Below are 22,167 nucleotides of genomic sequence, written 5' to 3' on the forward strand. Positions count from 1 at the left end.
CAGCTTTTATTTTGGGGTGAACTATACCTTTAACAGATTATCAGACTTATCTGTGTACATGATGCAATTGCCAAAGGGTTAATTTCACAGAGTAGAAACTAACAGGTCTCACTGTATGCATGATAAGCCAGTTTCTTTCTGAAATACTTGCCATTTGTTCTGTCCTAATTTAAGTAAATTGTGGGGTACTGCTTACGATGTTCATAATACTGATTGAGGTTGGTGTGATTCTCTACAGAAATCAGTAGTTTGTTCATGGGCTGCACACAGATGCATCATGTAACTTTACCAGCCGGGGTCAGGGGAATTATGAACAAGCCTGACAATTAGCAGGATGAAATAACCAGGTGGCAGTGAGATAAGAGTGAATGTTAAAAGTTACCCACCCTTGACACGCTGATGGCTGGAAAACAGAGGCATGGGCATCGGGCTGTTCCCTTCCCTATTATTAAATACCCAGCACTTCACTACCAGGCTGAACCATAGTTCTAATCATGTAGCGTAACACAAAAATACATGTGTTAAGATGCATTAAAGTCTCAAATAAAGCAATAAGCCCCATGAATCTGTGGTTTATAGTGATTTTAGAACAGCTAACAAGGGGCGTGGAGGGCATGGCATTACATATTACAACATATACCTGGCAAGGTTTGATAAAAAAAACTAAAAACACACAGCAACAAAAATGTAATAATTTATTGATAACAAACACTAATTATTTCACCAAGCAATAGAGATCTTCATTAAGTTTTAGCAGAGAGAGTGCTCCCTCCTGATGTAACGAGGTCACGTGTGTTTATAGAGTATTTTACAACAGCATGAACGCAACTCAGCCAATCCATTTTATAATACATCTTTTCATACTCTTTAAGAAAAATGAGTGTTGCCTAACTGAGATGTCACCATCATAATTGTGGGAGGTTACTAGGGTGTTGCAGTGGGGTTGCTAAGGTGTTTTCAGTGGTTTTTAGGATGTTGCTAGGAGTGTAAACAGAGGGTCGTTTTTCTCACAGTGTGAGGAGAGTTAATGGTTTCTGAATCCTGCCCATGTGTTTGACATCAGATGTAGATGACACAAGGCCACTTACACATGTTACTAGTCAGTGCTTTGATAAAAATAAACCATGATTATTTATGTCACCTTCCTCTGCTGAAAAGGGAAAATGAATTAGTCAGGTGAGGCACAGCAATGGTATTACTTACCAGTATTACTCACATTATTTAAAGATGACACATTGGTTTGCATCATCTACAAAGTTGTTCGAAATCTTCAGACACAAATACAATTATGCAGTACTTCTACCCTGACATCATCAAGGGGCTTTTTTTTTACCTGGGATCTTGTCATCTCCTTTGTTAGGCTCTGCTGGTTTGACTGCTGGTACGGCAATAGGCTCTGTGGGTTTGCTCACTTTGGCTTTATTTGGAGAAGACTTGGGGGTTTTTAAGGGCTCTGCGCAGGTGGGCTTCTTGCCCAGTTGAAGTTGGCTGGTGAACTTCTCATGCTGACAGAAAGGAGGGAGAAGGACACAGTAAGTGCCAGAAACCTGTCATCAAGCATTACTTCAGGCAGATAAAAAAATTAATAAATACATAATTAAGATCAGCAAGAGCAACCCTGATAATATAAGCACATCTTGATAAATCAGTATATTATAGCAGTTGTTTTACCTTTAGAGCCTCCTCTGGCACATGTAGCTGTCCTCGCACCACAGTGAACAGGTTGGTATGTGAGTCAGGTCAAGGAAGAAAGTCTCAGAAACAGCTAAAACATATTGAATGCTTATACATATTCACACAAAGGGCACAAAATATGAAACCATATGACTAGTTCTACTTCTACTTTTCTTTGTCATGCACATACACACAAATCTTCCAATATTATGAGTGTTAACAAATTCAGTTCCAACAAATTACATACAGATACACATAAGGTCTTTGAAATACTAAATTAACACTAAATCTTAAAGGCTCTCAGAAGAATATCTGAAGACAAGTGCATTCAAGGATATCATATCCAAACCGCAGTTTGTCATCAATCTTTAAAGTGATGTACATCTGTTCCTGGATCCTGACATCATTCACAAATGTCTGAAAAAAGAAAATAAACTCACATGTTTTTCAACTTTCACTGGTCCAAATACTGTAGGTCCATAAAATGTTAAAATATAAATTTAAAATCACAGACAAAGTAGTTAATTTCTAATTCACCATATTGTTTTTTGTGGAATGGATGGATATGAAGGTACTGTTTTATATACAAAATTTAGACCCTGTAAATTAGCTTAACAAATTAAAGTTCATCAAATATCATTCCCCTTTTTTTCCAAACTAACCAGCTAATTATTTACAGTTTTGATCAATGATTTGCTATTTGCCAGGCAGAGGTAGACTGAATTAAATGGAGGAATATTTTCGAGAATATTTGATTAGACAAGATTGTACATTTTAAATCTAGCATAGCTAGCATAAGAGATGCATTAACTAAAAGCCACAAAACTACTAAATTTGATTTAATGAGATATTTAATACAGGAACAACAAAGTTTGGAATGTTTTCAGAGAATAAAAAAAATCTACAAGCAGTGATTTTCGGGGTTCAAGTTCAAGGCATTTTGATTGACAGCAGTAGTTCTTCAATATGGACCCCAATGGGTGATTTCTTTCAAATTTCTTACAGACCTTTAGGGCCATGGGTCAAAAAGGCCCACTTAGTTTCCTCCATTAACCTGCTCAAAATTCATTAGCCAATGGCGGCCATGTTTTTTTAGATATGCAAATGTCCTTATAGACACCTGTGGCACTCTGGACAAAGACAACGCTTACCCATTTTTAATGTTGATCGTACAAATGGTTGTGTTGTTATAGCCATTCTTTAGTCATTCGTTTTTTTCTCTTAAACATCACCAAGTGGCTAAGCTCTGTGATTTTTTCATGCGACCTCGGATTGAGCTCCTACATGTGAGTGTTCTGAGTCTGGCGAAGATATCTTATTCTTTTCAAAAGTTACAGCCGTTTTAGTAAAAGCGGACCTGGCCCTTTCAAACATTTTGTATTCCTTTGCGATTAAGGAAAGTTAAACTTCCAAGTTTTAAAAAAAAAATTTGATATTCACTCTGCAGAGAATTTTTCTGCACTGGTTTGGTTCAGATCGGGCAAAAACCTAGGACTGGTTTGCAAAAGTAGGCTTTTCAAAAAATAAAAAAAATAAAAAAATTTCAGGTGACAAATCAAATCCATTTTGTCGTTTTGATCAGCATGCTTTTTGTCCATCATGAGCCAAAAAACTATAGTGTTTCAGTGCTATGGGCTTAAACCCCTAATAATTATAATACATGAAAAAACAGACACACAAAACAAAAGGCTTTTCTCTACAGAAGTATCAAAAGATTACACAGCTCATCCATCAAGTCAATATCCCTTAAATCTGGGATTTTTTAAAAATCCACTTAATGGTCTTAGAAATTGAGAGTTATAACAAGATGCTTATGGTTTATTCTCCAAATCTCCTTGATCTGATAATCTCCATCAGACTGTACCTATACCTGAGGAGCACCATACACACACAGACTCCATTAGGCTGCCATTCATTAAGGTAGCAAAATATTTCCATGTTTATTGAGTTCATCTTCAAAAGTTCAGTGCATAAATGGTTTACAGATCCCTCTAAACAAATCACTACAGGGAGAGCCACATCACACAGTCTGAAAACATTGAGGGTAATAATAATGTGCAGTTAATTCTGCTCGGTCTCAAATATCAGCCACTTCCTTGCAATGCTCAACAAAGAAAGGGAGCAAATCGTACTGACAATGCACTTTCTAGGACATTCAAGTTTAAAATTTCCTTTGAAAAGCTGACTCAATCTCCTCCCTCTGTCCTTACTACAGTTTCCAAAGACCTTAATATATTGTGCTGCTATGTGGGGTCACCGCTGGGGAATTTGTGCAGGCCTTCAGTGGCTTACTGCAAGTTATTTCCTTTTATTCAACATGTGCCAACTTTAACTGCAGGAATATTGTAGTTTCATACAATGTCTGAACTTGTTGTGTGGAGTTTTGCTGCACATGCTATAATAGTAATTTGCAGCCAAAGCACGACAGGAAGAGGAATTCTCAAGAATAACTCAACAGGAAGAGGTTGTAATTTGTGAGTGGCCCCATGAGTTCTCATTTAGTCATAGAGTTTCTACTGACCACAAACAGATGGACATAATCTAACACATGATACAGAGTACAGCTGCACCTCAATATATTACAACTGTAAGGTTTAGAATTACCACATTGTAAATTAACCAAGTATGAAAATGGATATTTGCATTTAAAATAAACAAGTGCAATAAGAGGCTGGATATACATAAAAAAGAAATGAAAAATAAAATGTTAAAGAACATAGTATTTGTTTTTTACAGGAATAACTGACTGACCATACATTATCTTGCATATTACACACTAACAGACTATATAAGTAAATTGACATGATTGAATTGAATGGGAAAAATTGTAATATGTAAGAAAGACTGTAAAGTGATTACACTTTACTTTATTAAGTTAAAGACTATTATGTAGAAAAATGGTGGCCTGGTCACTGGTAAAACTTCATCTACTATGTAGAATTGATTATTGCTATAAATAAGCAGTATAAATGCACTGCTCGCAAAAATATAGATATTGTGTCTTATGAACAATTTTCTTTAGAATTTGTTGTTTTAAAAATGAGAGCCATTCATTTATCAGAAATGCACCAGTATATTATTTTCCCTCTTACTCACCCCATTCAGGCTTCCCAGATCCTTCACTTTGTGCTCGTCACTGCTGGACTCATAGTTGATGACAGCGTGCTGCTTGTCTACACTGCGAGACTGCAATCACACACAGATGAAAGCCAAAGTTACCAACCAGAGACAGTTTTTGCTGGGCATTATCACTTCATGGATTGGTTCTTTTTGGAAGCTGTCGTAGCAGTGACAGAATTCGAAGGTGACATATCTTACATGCAACATACCTAAACTGACAAACATCTGATGACAAACAATCTCACATTCAAGTATCGAAGATGTGATCTCAAGCTGAAGTCACATTAGTGAAAATTTGTGAACAAAAAAGGTCCATCGTCTACTGTCTACTGTCAAAAGCCTAGCCATGTATGAAGCACAGCTCACACAGAATTAACTTTAAAACCAAACAGCTTTGCGCTGGACAACGCAGTGAAATATGAATTAACCAACTGAAGACATTGTGAAATCTGTGTGGGGAAATCTTCCTCCAATCGAGTGGATCCCTATTGAAATTATTTGATTTTGCTAAAGAAAATACAACAAACAATTGAAAATGTTTAATGCTAAATGTTAAAATTAACTTTTTAATCAATTTTCGGTACTGTATCTTCATTTAAATAATGCGTTGATGGCAGAGGAAAGGCCAACTTCCAACATCAATTGCAGACATTTTAATGACAAGTTGCTCAGGAAATAAACATTCAAATTAACAAATGAATGCAAATGCAGAAGTTTAAGGTGTAAAACTTGCATGTGCTTATGATTAAATCACCTACAATGAGCGCGAGCATGTGTGTGAGCATGGTGGCTCTACTTTAAAAGTCACCTCATCCTCAGTTCAGTGATAAGGAATCTAATACATTACCAATCTATTTTGAGACAACCATGTGACCACTGAACGTATTGTGACACAATCACATGACCAGACTGAGTTTGATATATGCCCGACCCAAACATGCAGGGGTCAAAGAGGGAAATGGGGGTTTCCTAACTAAACAAAGCCTATGTTTATGTCTACCAGAGACTAGTATTTGAAGACTTGAAACAGATCCATATATTCACCATTTTAAATGCTGGTCTATGAGCATAGTACTGCTATCCTGTACGTGTTATCTACTGGTAACTGGATTTAAGAAAAGGCTTTTTTGTTAATGCTTTGAGGTGAGAAGATTTCATTTCCATTTAAGACTTCTGAACTAAATGTTTCCATTTAGAAGGCCATTTCAACTTAAACTTGCTAAAGTATGTAGGTACTTAGGTGTTGTGAGAGGCTTAAGCATGTTGTTATGTAGTTGCTAGGGTTTTTTGTGCATTTGCTAATGATTCTATGAGATATACTATATACAGCCTTCCTTCAAGTGGCTGATATTACATCTGCGTTTGTGTTGTGATATGTCAAGTTTGTTTTGGGGTTGGATTCAATTCTCTAATGACATGACTTGCACTCTTTCCATCAGTGTTTGGCATTAGTCTATGCTCCAATAGTTCATCTATAAGTACCCCATGAGCTGTTTGTCCCACTTTCTATTAATAAAGTTGCATGACTAACACGTGTATACTGATGCTGTGGTCGAAAGTAACAGTCATGCCACTTAGCTGGAACACAACTTTCCTCCTGGGCATGGATTTTTCTTTCTCCATCCTTCCTAAGATCATAACAGAAAACTTGTGAAATAAACTACAGTTTGGGGTTGCTAGATTTTTTTTTGTAAGTCTTTTATGCTTACTAAGGCTGCATAATTTTTTTTATTCAAAACAAAAATATGTTAAATATGTTTAAAATGAATGTATTTTATTGTTTACAAAAACAATATTTATTAAGAAACATTTCTTATTATTATTATCAGTGTTGAAAACAGTATACATTTTGTGGAAATCATAATAAATATTTTAAGTTATAGACAGGACTACATGTTTGAAAAAAGTCATTATTCTGGGTCATAATTATGTTACAAAAATTATTAATTTCACTTAAACAGAGACTTTAGATTTAACAGCGTTTTCATAAAAGTAACAGAGTAGTATTGCAGTATAAATATTCATATTATTCAGAATTAGTTTTTTATTGTTTCCGTTTTTGTTTCTGTTATTGTTTTCCAATTTAATAATTGCTTGTGGCGATCATTTTATAGTTTTTTTATATATATTTCTATTTATCTTTCATATATTTTTAATTCAGTTTTAGTTTTAGTAATTTTAGTACTTGTGTTATTTCAGCAAGCTGACATGGCAACACTTCCAATTTAGTTTTTGATCTAATATTTATACTTATATTTGATTTATTTCAGCTTTATATCAAATGATAAATACTATTTTTAATATGTTAAGATTTCAAACAAAATTGAGAAACACCCTTTCTGACCTGTAGCATCAGCTCGCAGTCGTCACGGCCCACAAAGATCATCTCACGGGGCAGTCGGTGTCGTGTACCCCCGCTGCTCACGAGGAACCAGGACGTGAGGCTCATCTCTGCACTCTCCTCCAGCCTCAGTCCCTACGTCATCCTGATGGACAGATAAAGACAAGAAACAATTCCTATCAGTGACATCCCATTTCTCACTCAAAATTAACTTTTATTCAACTTTTACAAAACGTACATGTTTAATTAAAGAAAAAGGAAAAGTGGACCTTTATAAAGAAATCAAGTCCATCCCACTGAGATGTTTACATTTGAAGCGACAGTGGAATGTGGGTGGAGAGAGGCAGAGAGGGAGATCCGTTAGACCGGGCTGAGATCTGCTGCATGCTGACTACAGAGGCCTGGGACACTTCCCTCCTCCCTCTCAGCCTGTGATCATTGCCAGATGCGGCAGGAAGTGATGTAGGCAATTTGGCTGCACACCCAACTGGGCTGTGGGATTTTTTTCCCCCTTTTTATGAAAAGGAGGTCACATTCAGCTGCTCTGAGCTACAGCTGCAAATGCTCTGGGAAGAGGAATTGAATGTATCCTCCTGAAATACACACCATGCCTCTTCTAGTTGACCCTGTGCAACTCCTCAACCTCTTATTTTTTTTTATTTGATATTTTTTACAAAACATGGTTGTGGGTTGTGTAGTTTGTAAATTATTCACAGCAATGTACAACCTCAACCCCGGATACAGATTGATAAATGAACAAACAAAAAACCCAACCTACAATAATACGTCTCTATATAACTGTAATTATTGTAGAGCACTTGACTGTTTCTTCTGGAAGACCCTCAAGCTAGGGCTACTTCACTTTGGATATTGTGAAAGCCCTTTTTATTTCCACATCGCTATCTTGACCGATAATGGGTGCTGTTTTGATATATGGGCCCCATATTTGCTGAGAGTGCACTTTGATTATGCTGCTCGAGGAACTGGAACATAATATCCACTCAATAAAATAAAATATAGCTGACCTCCACTTACAAATTCTTAAGGTCCACTTATGGTTTCAAAGTAGACTGAGAAATCAAGATGCATGAAATGCATTATAGTAATATGACACTATTAATTTACATAATTTAAGACACTTATAAGACATTTATATATAAAATCTAAATAATAATAATAATAAATAACAGCATAGGTTTTTTGTATGTTTGTAATCTTGTATAATAATAATAATAATAATAATAATAATAAAGGGGAAACAATTTATTTAAATATATATGTAATGTAATAATTTATATATACAGTATATATATATAAATACATATATTAATTATTTATATGTAACTCAATTTAACTACAGAACTACATTAACTACGAACTGTTCTCATGTATACTGCATATTATTTAAGAAAAAATAAAGTAAAATAAAAAACAAAATAAACTATAGAGCCAGTATTTCTATTATTTATAGAAAGTTTTACAATGTTTTCCTGTGAGAACTTTTATTTAGCAACATAGTTGTGATATTGCCTGTAGGTTTGGGACAACAATGTGTCTGACAGGAAAAAGTTCTGAGAAGTCCTTTACAACCCAGATAGATTACATCTTGGGAGCAGCTTGCAAGAAATGGGTTTTCTGAAATACAGGCATTAGTTGATCAAACACAACAAAACCTTTATACCCAACAACTACCCAAGGAGTTGAGGAATAAGCACGGTGTGGCAGAGGCTGTTATGTGGTGTGATATAAACCTCTCTCTTAATAAGACATGAAAGAATGTTGGTCGTCAGTACCTATTAATAAACACATGCATTTCTGACAGACACAGACGTCCATCTTCAAACCCATCACGATCCCTGTACGGCTGCCAAGACAATCTTGAGAAAAGAAATACTTTAAGACTCCATTTAAAAGCTTAAAGCGAGACGTCAAAATCTGCCGACTTTACTCTTGGATTGAGCTTTACATTCTTGTTGGCACAAGCATGCATAAGATATCAAGAATAGACACATCTATTTCTACAGAAGCAGTTTTGTGGCCCTAAAAGCCCCCCCCCCCCTTCTTCTTCCAAACTAAGTGACATATGGTGTTTTTAGTGGGTGAAAGGGTGATTTAACCAAGCTGGCTGTGAGTGCATCCTCCTGCTTCAGTGTCTGAAGAGATAGATTGTTTTGGGTTGACAGAGTTTTTGCAAGGAACAGGAAGTGTGGCTAACGCTTTTTCCTGCTTCCTCCGGATAATTTCTGAATCTCTGTCATCTGTCTTATTCATCTCTGAGTGAAATAAGGCACTGATTCACTCTGAAATAGATAAACAGATAAGCAGAAAAGCAGGAAAACCTCATTTTTGATAAGCTTTAATCTTTATGCTATGTTGCAATAGGAACATCTGGAACAACTAACATTTCTGTACTACACATAATAGTAAAACTTGTTCATTTCAGACTGGTGTTGCTCATATATGAAACTCTGGCTTGACTTTCTGGATGAAGTCTACACCCATCTAATGAGATCTCCAGCCAGATAATGACACAACCGTATAAGTGTCCTCCCTAATCCACATGACCTCATATCATGACCCATGAGTACTAGCCTGACCCATCTCCACTGTCTGAAACCCAGTCTAGTGAAGAGACACTCTTAAAGGAACAGTCAATCTCAAAATTACAATTCTGCTATTTATTGACCTTCGTGTCATTCCAAACATGTATGTCTTCTGAAATTAAAGACTTAAAAACCTTTGCTCATCTTTGGAACACAAATTAAGATATTTTTGATGAAATCCGGGAGCTTTCTGCCCCTGTATAGACAGCAACACGCTCCACGTTCAAGGCCCAGAAGGGTAGAAGTCCCAGTTGAACCACTGATGTCACATGGACTATTTTAACGTTGTTCATACTACCTTTCTGGACCTTGGAATATAGTGCACAAGTTGACCAGTTATATGCCATTTCTGGAGCTTGAAAGCACACATCATCCCCATTCACTTTTTTTACCATATTTTCCAGAATGCAAATCACATTTTTTGTTACCTGAAACACAACGTATATTACAAAATGACTTCTACACGTTCAGAAAAAAATAAACCGTCACTCATGAGGTGCCCTCTCAAAAAGTACTAACATGTACCACTTAGGTATGTATACGATAGGTACTAATATGTATATTTAAGGTACTAATGTACACCTTTTAGGGGTAAATATGGTACAAAGGAATATATTTTGAAAATATACCATGCCAGTGACAGTAGATGGACATTTCTTTTTTATCTGAGAGTGATAACACAATTAACATTAAAAACATGCAAAATACACATTTATTTTCATCCTGAATCAGAGAGGGAGCCAACATTGGTCAAAGTTTATTTGCTTAGGTTGCACCAATAGTTTCAGTTTCATTTTAAATACATTTGTTTATGCTTGGCATTTGATCTGGTGTGACAAGCATTACTTATTTTTCCAGAAAATATGGTACATAGATAAAGTGCATATGAATATTTTGCACCTTTAGTGTTCCACAATATGAAGAAAGTGACACTGATTTGGAACTACACGAGGGTGAGTAAATGATTACACCAGTTTTCATTTTGGGGTGAACTATCCCTTTCAGATGAACACTTTATGACAGACAGGGTTTAGGTACAGCAGATGCAGTGTAACATATATGTTGCTCTTTGAAAAAATACAGTTTTCCACAATACAGTGAAGTCCTCAGGTACCAAGTGAAGGTCCTTGAAGGTAGCATGATGTTGTGAGGCAAATAAACACTGTTAAACAGTGAGTGATAAAGTCAGTGTCCTCACTGCTATCGGCAGTATCTCTTGAGAAAGGTAAAATCACTGAGGCATCACAAACTCTTAAAGGGGGGGTGAAATGCTATTTCATGCATACTGAGTTTTTTACACTGTTAAAGAGTTGGATTCCCATGCTAAACATGGACAAAGTTTCAAAAATTAAGTTGTACGTTTGAAGGAGTATTTTTGTTCCCAAAATACTCCTTCCGGTTTGTCACAAGTTTCGGAAAGTTTTTTTAGAGTATGGCTCTGTGTGACGTTAGATGGAGTGGAATTTCCTTATATGGGTCCTGAGGGCACGTCTGCCGGTTTGACGACGGATTTGCGTATCGTTTATTTCTTAAGGATGATGCAATCCCAACGAAAAAGGGTCACGATCGTGTGTTGGAACTGCATGCGGTGAGTAAAACTGCTTCAAATATCTCTGCCTCCTTGTTAGTGCGTCCCCTCCCATGCCGGAGACCCGGGTTCGAGCCCCGCTCGGAGCGAGTCGTTGCTGCTGCTGCTCTCGTTCAGTTTCAGCCTCGGGATCTGATTCTGGATCATAAATAAATAGCTGAAACTGACTGTTAGCCATGGTTTGTTTTGGATGATGTATATATATGCTTATGCTGGGAAAGAAATCGATCCACGGACAATCTCAATGCTTAAGAAGAATAGAGTAAGTGGGCTTGATATGAATGAACAGTGGCTGGACTGTCATTCACATAATTCAAGTTGATGTTTGCACTGAAATGAAAAAGAGTGGGGGAACTATGATGTCAGTTTGAGGCAGATCGGCTTTTAGCATCGCACTGGTTCCCTCAACAAAATAGGATTAGGTTTCTTGTCTGCAAAATAGGAAAACAGCCAACAGGATTTTTCCATAGGCTTTTGGATTATAGCAAAAAATAAGCTGTGTTCAGTCATAGTTCATGAAATGTACACGTGTTGTCCATCAAGATAACCTTTACACAATAATTTAACTTTTATGAATTTTGATGCCTAAATAAAAGCACCACAATTTAAAAGCTAACTTTAACAAGCTATAAACGAAATACTGTACAGCACACAGTTGCTCGCCACCACCACACCACCACGCTTCACATAACTTTTTAAAACTTATTTTTAACACATTCAGTGAAAAGGATTTAATCTGTATATGAATTTTAATCTACGGTATATGAACATTTTCATATAAACTGGAATAAATAAAAAACTAGAGCTAACCTAAAACTGAAATGAGACATTAGTAATAAATAGTATTGAGAATAAATGATATAATCATAACTAAAGGACATATGAAAGCACACATTTCTGTACATTTCAAAATAAGGTGTATTAAAAGTAATAGTCAATAAATCTTTGATTTATATGAATATTTTAATTAAAAACATTTCAGTAAAATTCTAGTAAATTTATTCTATTAAATAACAGCAGAGTTAGTGGGATTTTTTTTATATGATAAGATCATATGAAACTTATTCTAGTGAATAAAGTACCACATTTCAGCTATCAGGTTTTTTTTTTTCAGCTATAAAATGTTATTTTATCCTTGTTTCTAGAAAATATGCTTCAATAACAGCTTTATGTGGCTTTAAACATTTAATTTTAATGTGGCATTAAGCACTATGTATCGTCAAAGTTGTTTACATGGAATAATCATATGAGTTTACATTATAGTATGAACCCGGAGTCTCCCTATCAGTAGGAAGACGATAAAACGAGCATCTTACAGCCGAAGCAAAAAAACACTGTCAAACAATATAAATTATTAATTAACTATTAATTAGTTATTCTACAATTAACTGGACTATAAATTATACTCTACAATTGGAAAATAATGTAAATTGATCAACTGTTTGCATGATCAATGTCTACGATGGCGCCATGTAGTCCCATTTAGCAACTTGTTAGCAACCGCCTTTTTTAAGAAATGTAACAGTTAACAAAAATCACGAGTGGGGTGCAACTGGTGTGCTTTATGTTGTAGAATAAGACGTGACAGTATCTTGAGCTTGTGTGAACCTTATTTTAGAGGATTTAACCAAACTACCATACAAAAACCCCATTGACTCTGGGACGATGGAACCGGAAGTGCTAAAATGCAAACTCGCTTCCAGGTTTTTGTAGTTCCACCACCACTCTATAGATATAGTGTCTTGTCTAAACTAAAGCAGTCAGCGCTGTAATTGAAGTAACATTGCTAAAAATACTGACAATAAAAAAACATATACATAAACAAGTTGTCAGCTTGACTAATCAGGTGTTGGACTATCGTGATACTCCACAATGGCTTTATTTACATGTTATTATATTTTACTCATGACTCTCTAAACTATTACATCTTAAACAAAAATAAATAGAGCTCAATCTTTTTTAAAATAAATCATGAAATATAAATGAATTACCTTATCTCATAAAATTTGGCTTATGCAGTAAAAGAAGCTGAGAGAGCAAATTTGGGGATGGTGTAAAAGTACCATATGGCCATGAGAGGCAGACATCTCATTTACATCATCAGCATGTGGCAGCATGAAGAAAGATCCATCATTAATCCAAATCTAATACACTTGTGACCTTATCAGACACAACAAAATGTGCCCGTTGGGTGGTACTTGACACAACAGACCCACTTATGCAAATCAACTACCAGTAAATGTTTCTGACCAAAGGGAATTTCTGCTAAATGCAGACACTCATAATTTTCAAAGACAGACCAATACAGAATAAAACTGAGCTATTTATAACTATGACTGAAACAACCTTTGGGGTTGGTAAGATTTTGTGTTGTTTTGTTAATATATCGTGACGAACGTCCCGACTCTACATCAGCGTTGCCCTGGAAACTCACGAGGAGCACCTGCTCAAGACAAGAGCACTAATGGCTGAACGGCCACACCTGAGGCTTGTCAACCCACCGGCAGATAAGTAGCGTTCTCACAGATGAAGGGAAAGAAGCCTCTCCATGAGAAAGCAAACGAACACGCTCTCTATTCTGTTCCAGAAAGCACTGAGTGACCGATCAGCCCCGCCACAAGCACGGCACGGATTCACCCACACCTGGACACGACCGAGAGGACCACAGCGAGCAAGAGCACCATCACCGTTCACGTGCTCACCTGTCACTTAATAAATCCATCCTCTGGGGTCTTAAAATAAGCTCTCTTCGTAACGTGATCCTTCCATCCCACCACAATATACAGCTGCATCTCAATAAATTAGAATGTTGTGGAAATGTTCATTTTTTTCAGTAATTCAACTCAAATTGTGAAACTTGTGTATTAAATAAATGCAATGCACACAGACTGAATTAGCTTTTGGGTCTTTTAATTGTGATGATTTTGGCTCACATTTAACAAAAAAACACCAATTCACTATCTCAACAAATTAGAATACTTCATAAGACCAATGGAAAAAAAAAACATTTTTAGTGAACTGCTGGCCTTCTGGAAAGTATGTTCATTTACTGTACATGTACTCAATACTTGGTAGGGGCTCCATTTGCTTTAATTACTGCATCAATTTGGCATGGTATGGAGGTGATCAGTTTGTGGCACTGCTGAGGTGGTATGGAAGCCCAGGTTTCTTTAACAGTAGCCTTCAGCTCATCTGCATTGTTGGGTCTCTTGTCTCTCATTTTCTTCTTGACAATAACCCATAGATTCTCTATGGGCTTCAGGTCTGGTGAGTTTGCTGGACAGTCAAGCACAACAACACAATGGTCTTTAACCAACTTTTGGTTTTGGTTAACTTTTGGCAGTGTGGGCAGGTGCCAAATATTGCTGGAAAATGAAATCAGTATCTTCAAAAAGCTGTTCAACAGAAAGAAGAATGAAGTGCTCCAAGTGTTCTTAGTAAATGGGTGCAGTGATTTTGGTTTTCAAAAAAGACATTGGACCAACACCAGCAGATGACGTTGCACCCCAAATCATCACAGACTGTGGAAACTTAACACTGGACTTCAAGCAACTTGGGCTATGAGTTTCTCCACCCTTCCTCTAGACTCTAAGACCTTGGTTTCCAAATGAAATACAAAACTTGCTCTATTATTATCAACATTAAAAACTGTTTTGCTGCTTAATATTTTTGTGGAAACTGTGATGTGATGTTTTTTCTTTTCCTTAAAGGAATCTTTAGTGAAAAAAAAACCCATTGTCTTTACTGTCACTTTTTATCAATTTAACGCATCCTTGCTGAATAACAATATTAATAACTTTCAATAAATTAATAAAATAAATCATACTGACCTCAAACTTTTAAACATATAAGTTCACATCTGACATATCTTGATTTTTAATCTGTTTTTTTTTCCCCAGTGTAATATGGGAGTGGCTAAGGGGTCATTAATCAGACAAATGAAGAAAACTGTGTGCATTTACTATAACTTCCACTATAGACCGCATCTATTGCATGCACTTTAATTACCAGTTACAATCAGTAGACCAGATATAAGCGGGAGGAAACAAATAATGGATCACAAATATAGGTCAGAACTAAAGAGCAGGATTAAACTATCCAGTGGGCATACAGAATCCAGACTGGCGTGAAATAACCCGATAGTCTGATCATCACACACACAGACAACCATTTATATGCATTTGCAATGCAGTGCTGACAGGAGGAGAGCAAAGAAAGCACTTAAGCTTTTATGAAACTTAAAAATGCATACATATTTTTGTAGGGTGGCTTGAGCTAGCAAATTATATACAAATTTTCAGATGATACTATTTATAACAAATTAACTGCTAGCTTGTGATTCTCTGTGGCTTTTTTGTTAATCCACATTCACTTGGTACTTCAGTTTAACAACAGGAAGTTCACTGGATTGGTCAGTCAACATGATCCAACAAAGGAAGTGATGCTAACTTATAAATAATTAATGATTTATGGTTCACAAAGCTAAGATTTTCTTGTGGAAGCCCAAGACTATATGTTTTGGTCTGGGTCTAGGATAGTTGTTGCATTTTGTCTTTTAAAGGGGTCATATGATGTCGCTAAGTTTAAGATTAAAAAAACCCATTATTTACCACATAATGTACATTATTGTTGCTCCTCTATTCCCTGCCTTTCTGAAAAAGAGTTGATTTTTACAAAGCTCATCGTTCTGAAAAGCAAGGTGCGCTCTGATTGGCCAGCTATCCAGTGCATTGTGATTGGCCGAATTCCTCAAGCGTGCTTGAGTGAGGAACGGCTGGCGGTCTTGAGAACGGCGCAGTCGGCGGATTCAACAAGTGACATGTGTGACGACTCCGGGCTTCTTCCATGGTGAAAGCTGATTCAGCAATCCACAGCACGAAGTTAATGTATTTCTTCAGCGACCTTCACAGATCAGCTCCAGGCATGACAAAGCGGATATCCTCTTTTGGAAAGCCAAACAAAGTATTTTTGCCTTCACAACAAAACATACTGCACCTCCACAACAAGGCAGCCGTGGCAACAACAATACTACAACGAGAATAAAAGTACCGACTTCTTTCTTTGAGTAAACATTTGGGCGGTGTTATGCAAAGCTTCCCACATCATTACATAGACATGTGGGAGCTTGTTTAAACTAAGCGTTTTAGGAGGCGGTGGGTGAGTCTTAACTTTTATAAAGAATATCTCTTTGGATTTGAGACTTTAGTCTTTGCAACTTTACAGATCTTCTTCATGCACTAAGAGCTTGTAACATTCCAAAGAGAAATCGTGAAATATGGCCCCTTTAACCGATTTTAACTCGGGACCAAAGAGATAAAAGATACCAGAATGGTATTAAATTTATTCCATTCATTCTTTGCCAAGAGAAGAAACAATGAAAAGTATAAAAAAATTAAATGAAAAAAAGGCCAGCCACATTTACTACTTTTACTGTCTACTACTGGTTCTGTCATAATACAGTGACAATTTTGCATTTTGGAAACTAACAATATGCATTAAAAAAGGTCTGGACACAAAATGTATAAAGAAACAACTGGTCCATAATCTAGACTGAAATACTGAGAGAAAAGTACAGATAAGTCAATCAAACTACAGTAGAGGAAATGTGCAATGCAAGAACAGCTACACCCAAAAGAGACGAAAAGGGTACAAACAAACACACCCTGCCCATTACTAATTTTTTTGTGTAATTTAGGCTGTCACTGTTTGACACTAAATTATTTGATACTGAAATTAAGTATGGGTAGCTAAATAAAAAATAAAATAAAAATAAAAACTAAAATTTACAGCCAAAAAAAGAACATATGTAAAATTAACTAATATTACGATAAAAAAGCAGGGTCAAAATGAAGCCATACATCTTCAGCCCTGCAGAAAAATGTGGAGACCGCAAAGATAACCTGCTCTCCAGTGGAGTTCAAATAAAAACAGACACACCATTTATAGAAACTGAATATATATGTCAAAATGATACCCAAAAATGCTTGCTAGGTAGGTAGCTGAACACCCTAGGTTTTGAGACACAGTGTGCAGTTTTAGGCTTATTTTCTAAACAACATGTTTAAAACAAACTCTGGAGAAGTAATAAATAATCCAGAAACCCCTTTTCAAATAACAGGCCTAATTCGTTTAGTAGCAAACCCTATTACACAGGACAATCCACTGTCAAGAAGATTTTGAAACTATACTGTTTTTCCTCTAAAACTAGAGATAGCGAACATATAGTAACAAGACATACATTTTAGCGTTATTAATTGTCTTTAATTCTGCAATCAAAATAATTGTAGGCCAGATGTAGCAGAACAAAACAAGAGCCTTTGTCAAAACAAAGGCTTCTGCACAGTGCCCTTCAGCGCGCACCAGTGGCCGGCAAATCATGCACATCTCTTACACATCCGACTTAGTGTACTGCAATATTGTTGTTCTTAATGGTTCCCTGCGATCAAGAGCAAATTTTGCAATACTAAGCAAGATGCCATGTGTTCGGGCAAACCGGTGACCAGTGCTTGTGTCCTCTTCGTGAATACAGTCAAACTCACTATTACATTCAACACATAAATTAAGATATCCGTGTAACGCACGCGTTGGGACGCACAGCGTTAATGCAAAAAACACATTGCTATGGTATTCATTCATAGTATTCATTCCATGTGATCGAACTGGCTTGCTGTGTCCTGCTGTAACATTTACGGCATCCTGACCACACGATCAGATCAGATCATAGGAAAAGCGTGAATTCTTTACACCACAGCCTTGTGGGAAAATACGTTTAACACGAGCAAATGCATTAATACGTAAGTGTTATTATAAATGCCTTATTGTTATATGCAATTAATATAATAAATAGTCTTTATAATAATGTTCACTCACCCTTGGTCTTCTTTTCGCTGTCAGTTAGATCTCAGGTTTCAATGCAGCAGCTAAACAGTTTTCGTAGCCCAGCCCAGTGTTTTTCCCCACGTCTCCTATTTGCTTTAGTTGCTCAGCAGCAATATCGTTATTCCTAACAAATAGCGGCGACACACGGCAGCCTGGAATCAGGCAAGTAGGACAGCATTTCCAGTTCCAACCATCCAACACAGTCCGGTGGGCGTGTCCTCATGCATGACTGGTACTACTCAAAATAACAAGCATAACATATGTTATAGATAATTTCTATTATTGACTTGTTTAGAATAAAATTTGGACGCAGATGTTATGTTTACAATAATAAGCGTTTTTAAACATTTAATGTTCAGCGCAACACTCGTTGTGAATACAGGAAATTCCCGTCTTGTAGTTTTTTACTCACCCTGACCTAGCCAATTTGATACTGTTAAGACTACAAGTCCCTGTTGTATTTGCGCGGTTTACGGAAGTGCACTTCTACCATCCAACCGTTTACGTGTTTTTGGACGTCGTTCATTGATAAGATACTGCAACACTCTCAGTAACACTGAGCCTGAGAAATTGTGCGGTATATTTACAAACCTTTTTAGTTTTATTACGTGCTTAAACAATAATGAAACCGAAGAAGACATTGAGAGGTTATGTTAACCTCTGACAGGCATTTGTGAACACTTACAACAAACTAATTTGTTCTTTTGTGAAATGATGTAGTAAACCAAACAACATGTTTAGTAATATTTAAACGTGTCACTACATATGTGAGCCTGGACCACAAAACCAGTCATTAGGGTCAATTTCTCGAAATAGAGATTTATACATAATCTGAAAATGAATAAATAAGCTTTCCATTGATGTATGGTTTGTTAGGACAATATTTGGCCAAGATACTACTATTCTGGAATCTGAGGGTGCAAAAAAATAAATAAATAGTGAATAGACATTCAGCCAAGTATGGTGACCCATACTCAGAATTTGTGCTCTGCATTTAACCCATCCGAAAATGCACACACACAGAGCAGTGAACACACACACACACACACACACTGTGAGCAGCCATTTATGCTGCAGCGCCCGGGGAGAAGTTGGGGGTTCAATGCCTTGCTCAAGGGCACCTAAGTCGTGGTATTGAAGGTGGAGAGAGAGCTGTTCATGTACTCCCCCCACCCACAATTCCATCCGGCCCGAGACTAGAACTCACAACCCTTCGATTGGGAATCCAACCCTCTGACCATTAGGCCATGACTTCCCCAAAAAGAAAAGAAAAATCACCTTAAAGTTGTCCAAATGAAGTTCTTAGTAATGTGTTTTATTAATCAAAAATGAGGTTTTGATTTATTAACAGTAGGAAATTTACAACATATCTTTATGGAACCTGATTTTTACTTTATTTACGAAAAATCAATCATTTTGACCTATGCAATGTTTTTTTGGCTTTTGGTAAAAATATACCCCAGCGACCAAGACTGGTTTTGTGTTTCAGGTTCACGTGATGCACTTTAAGATATTCAAGTCAGGGTATCCTGATGTTCTTATTTTGCATACTAAATTCAGGGTATTTGTATAATTTCGATGTTTCAGAGCGAGACAACTGTAGTATCCAGAACCTCTCCAGCATGCTGTCCATCCACAGCTCTGACTCTGAGTGTTCAGAACCAAAGCAGCAGCAGGAGAAGCTCAGCCCTCTGCTGCAAAACCCTCCTATAGCAGTTCAGCAGAGTGATGCAGGTACAGATCATGCAGGAGGCATGTTATTCTGACAAATTATCAGAATGCAGGATTGAGTTTCATCCTGATAATTGTAGTAGAGTATTAAAATTCAGTGCATGCAGATATGTATGAGTAGTCTTATTTGTGAAGTATTTTTTTCCCAGTCAGTCAGCTGCGTTCCTTGCTTCAAAAGCAGTCCAAAGATGAGCTTATTTTATTTTTTTATTAAAAAATGTCATTTTAAAATGAATAAGTGTAAAATAAACAAAAACAAATTAAAATTGACATATATACTTAATTTATTTTATGTATGAATATGGCGTTAACATTTATTTTCTGTATTCTTATTAAGTTTAAATATTAACTTAAAAGCAAAATATTTTATGTCAAAGTGATTTGACTGGAAAAAAACTGGCTTAAAATTAACCACTTATGTGCAAGTTGTCATTACACAATTTGTTTTAGTTAACATGTTAATGAACGATACTTTATATATTAATATTTTAATTAATGGTAATATGTATATTAATTATGATGTGTGAACAGTTTTATTGGTCTTATTGAAAGTTTTCAAAATATTAAATGAAAGAATATTAATTGTATGGTCTAGCAGAGAATCACAGACGAGGGCAGTAGCAGTTTGCCTGGTGTTCACAACTTGGTTCCCATCATCCACAGTCAGTCTGAGTACATTGAGCACCTGGACGCTGAGGTCAAGTTCCGCAAGGTCAGTCCTGTTAATTAACCAAAGATATTATCAGTTGTCTGAGGCATTCTATGAGTTTGATAATGGATGTTTCCCCAGATAAAGCGAGTAGTATTCAACTGAGAATTTTGTTGCAATTCCACTGTAGTTGTAATTGTTTCCTCTCTAATGGATGAACTCCTTGGAATAAAACAGAGAGTGAGAGTGGTGATTGTTGAGAATGAGAAACTATACGAGGAGCTGAAGGCAAAGGCAGTAGAAGAAACTATACACATATTAAAGAATATACATTTGTAGACAGCACGGTACGTATCTCTGAGGTCTTTAGTTATGATGCTGATATAAACAACAAATGTGGGACTATAATGAAACATTTTATGAAGATATAAGTCATTTTATTGATAATTTTCAGTTAAACGAGTACAGACCAGAAAAGACTTCAAAGCAAAGACTCCAATAATCAAGCTGAGGACCAAAAATGGAAGAAAGAAAGGGTACTTTTGTTTAAACATTCATGTAGTTGTAAATTTGACATGAATAAATGGACTCAATATGCACTTAAATTGTAATTTCCATCTCTTTGTCTAACGAGCAGCTGGAGTGTCTCTATCAAGCACAAACTGAGACTCTGGGGGCCCAAGTGGTCTCCCTGAAGTAAGTTGGCTTTAATCAGTGGCCAAGCCCAAAACATTGGGTGGTCTGTGTCTGAAGTGTGTTAAGCATGAAGCGATCCTGGCAGAGACACACTCCAATGTCAATGTACAAAGCATTGAAAAACTCACTAAGTAAGTGTGTGTTTTTAGTGTTTTAATTTTCACTATAAGTACGAATCCAAGACCTAAAATAATTATGTAATTCTATTAGATAATTTACATTCATTTCAAATAGAAAACTTGAGAGCATTTTTGTTCTTTTTTATTTTATTTTATTTTGTTCTTTTTTTAATTTTTCAGTTCAAATGTTTGTGGTCGGTAAGATTTGAATGTTTTTGAAAGACTTCTCAGTGCATTATAAACAAAAACATAGTAAAAAAAAAGTCATAAACTGAAAAGAATATTAGAATGTAAATTGTCTGCTTTTATATTTTAATGTTTTAATATATTCCTGTGATTTTTCAGCATCATAACTTATTATTATTATTACATATCTTTTGTAACATTATAAATATCTTCATTGCCATATGATGCATCCTTGCCGAATAAAATTATAAATAAAAATTTAAATCAAAAATATAAGACTGATTTATGATTTTGTTTTTTTAAACGAAATAACTTCACATGAGAGATACTGATGTTGTAACTAACTACCTTGGAGCCAAACCTCTGGGTTAATTAACATTGATTGGCACCTTTGACCACCTTAATTGATCTCTGTGTGTATTCAGTCAATTATTGCTCCTCACAGCAAGGTTGAAAGGGTTCTTGACTGGTCATGAAGCTAATCAGCTGCTGTCCTGATTATGTGTAAGATCAATACTTGCTTTCATTAACCTGATGAGATGCTTGTGTGTGTGTCTTTGTTAAAGAGCTAGATGAGCTGA

At 36.1% G+C, this 22,167-nt stretch overlaps 1 protein-coding gene across 7 annotated transcripts in view; it reads right to left on the reverse strand.

Annotated features, from left to right (window-relative positions):
* The window catches only part of LOC113112800 (centrosomal protein of 170 kDa-like), a 39,457-nt gene extending 21,067 nt beyond the window's left edge, over positions 1-18,390 (reverse strand). For all 7 annotated transcript variants that reach the window (XM_026278666.1, XM_026278665.1, XM_026278664.1 and 4 more), the window contains exons 1-6: positions 18,197-18,390; positions 7,139-7,280; positions 4,771-4,860; positions 2,013-2,091; positions 1,672-1,730; positions 1,334-1,505 (exon numbers count right to left, since the gene is read on the reverse strand). In XM_026278666.1, the coding sequence (XP_026134451.1) occupies positions 1,334-1,505; positions 1,672-1,730; positions 2,013-2,091; positions 4,771-4,860; positions 7,139-7,243 (505 nt within the window). In that variant the 5' untranslated portion in view covers positions 7,244-7,280; positions 18,197-18,390. The remainder of the gene's footprint in view (positions 1-1,333; positions 1,506-1,671; positions 1,731-2,012; positions 2,092-4,770; positions 4,861-7,138; positions 7,281-18,196) is intronic.
* Positions 18,391-22,167: the final 3,777 nt, after the last annotated feature.

Source organism: Carassius auratus, chromosome 13 (assembly GCF_003368295.1).
Source record: "Carassius auratus strain Wakin chromosome 13, ASM336829v1, whole genome shotgun sequence".
Taxonomy (NCBI): domain Eukaryota; kingdom Metazoa; phylum Chordata; class Actinopteri; order Cypriniformes; family Cyprinidae; genus Carassius; species Carassius auratus.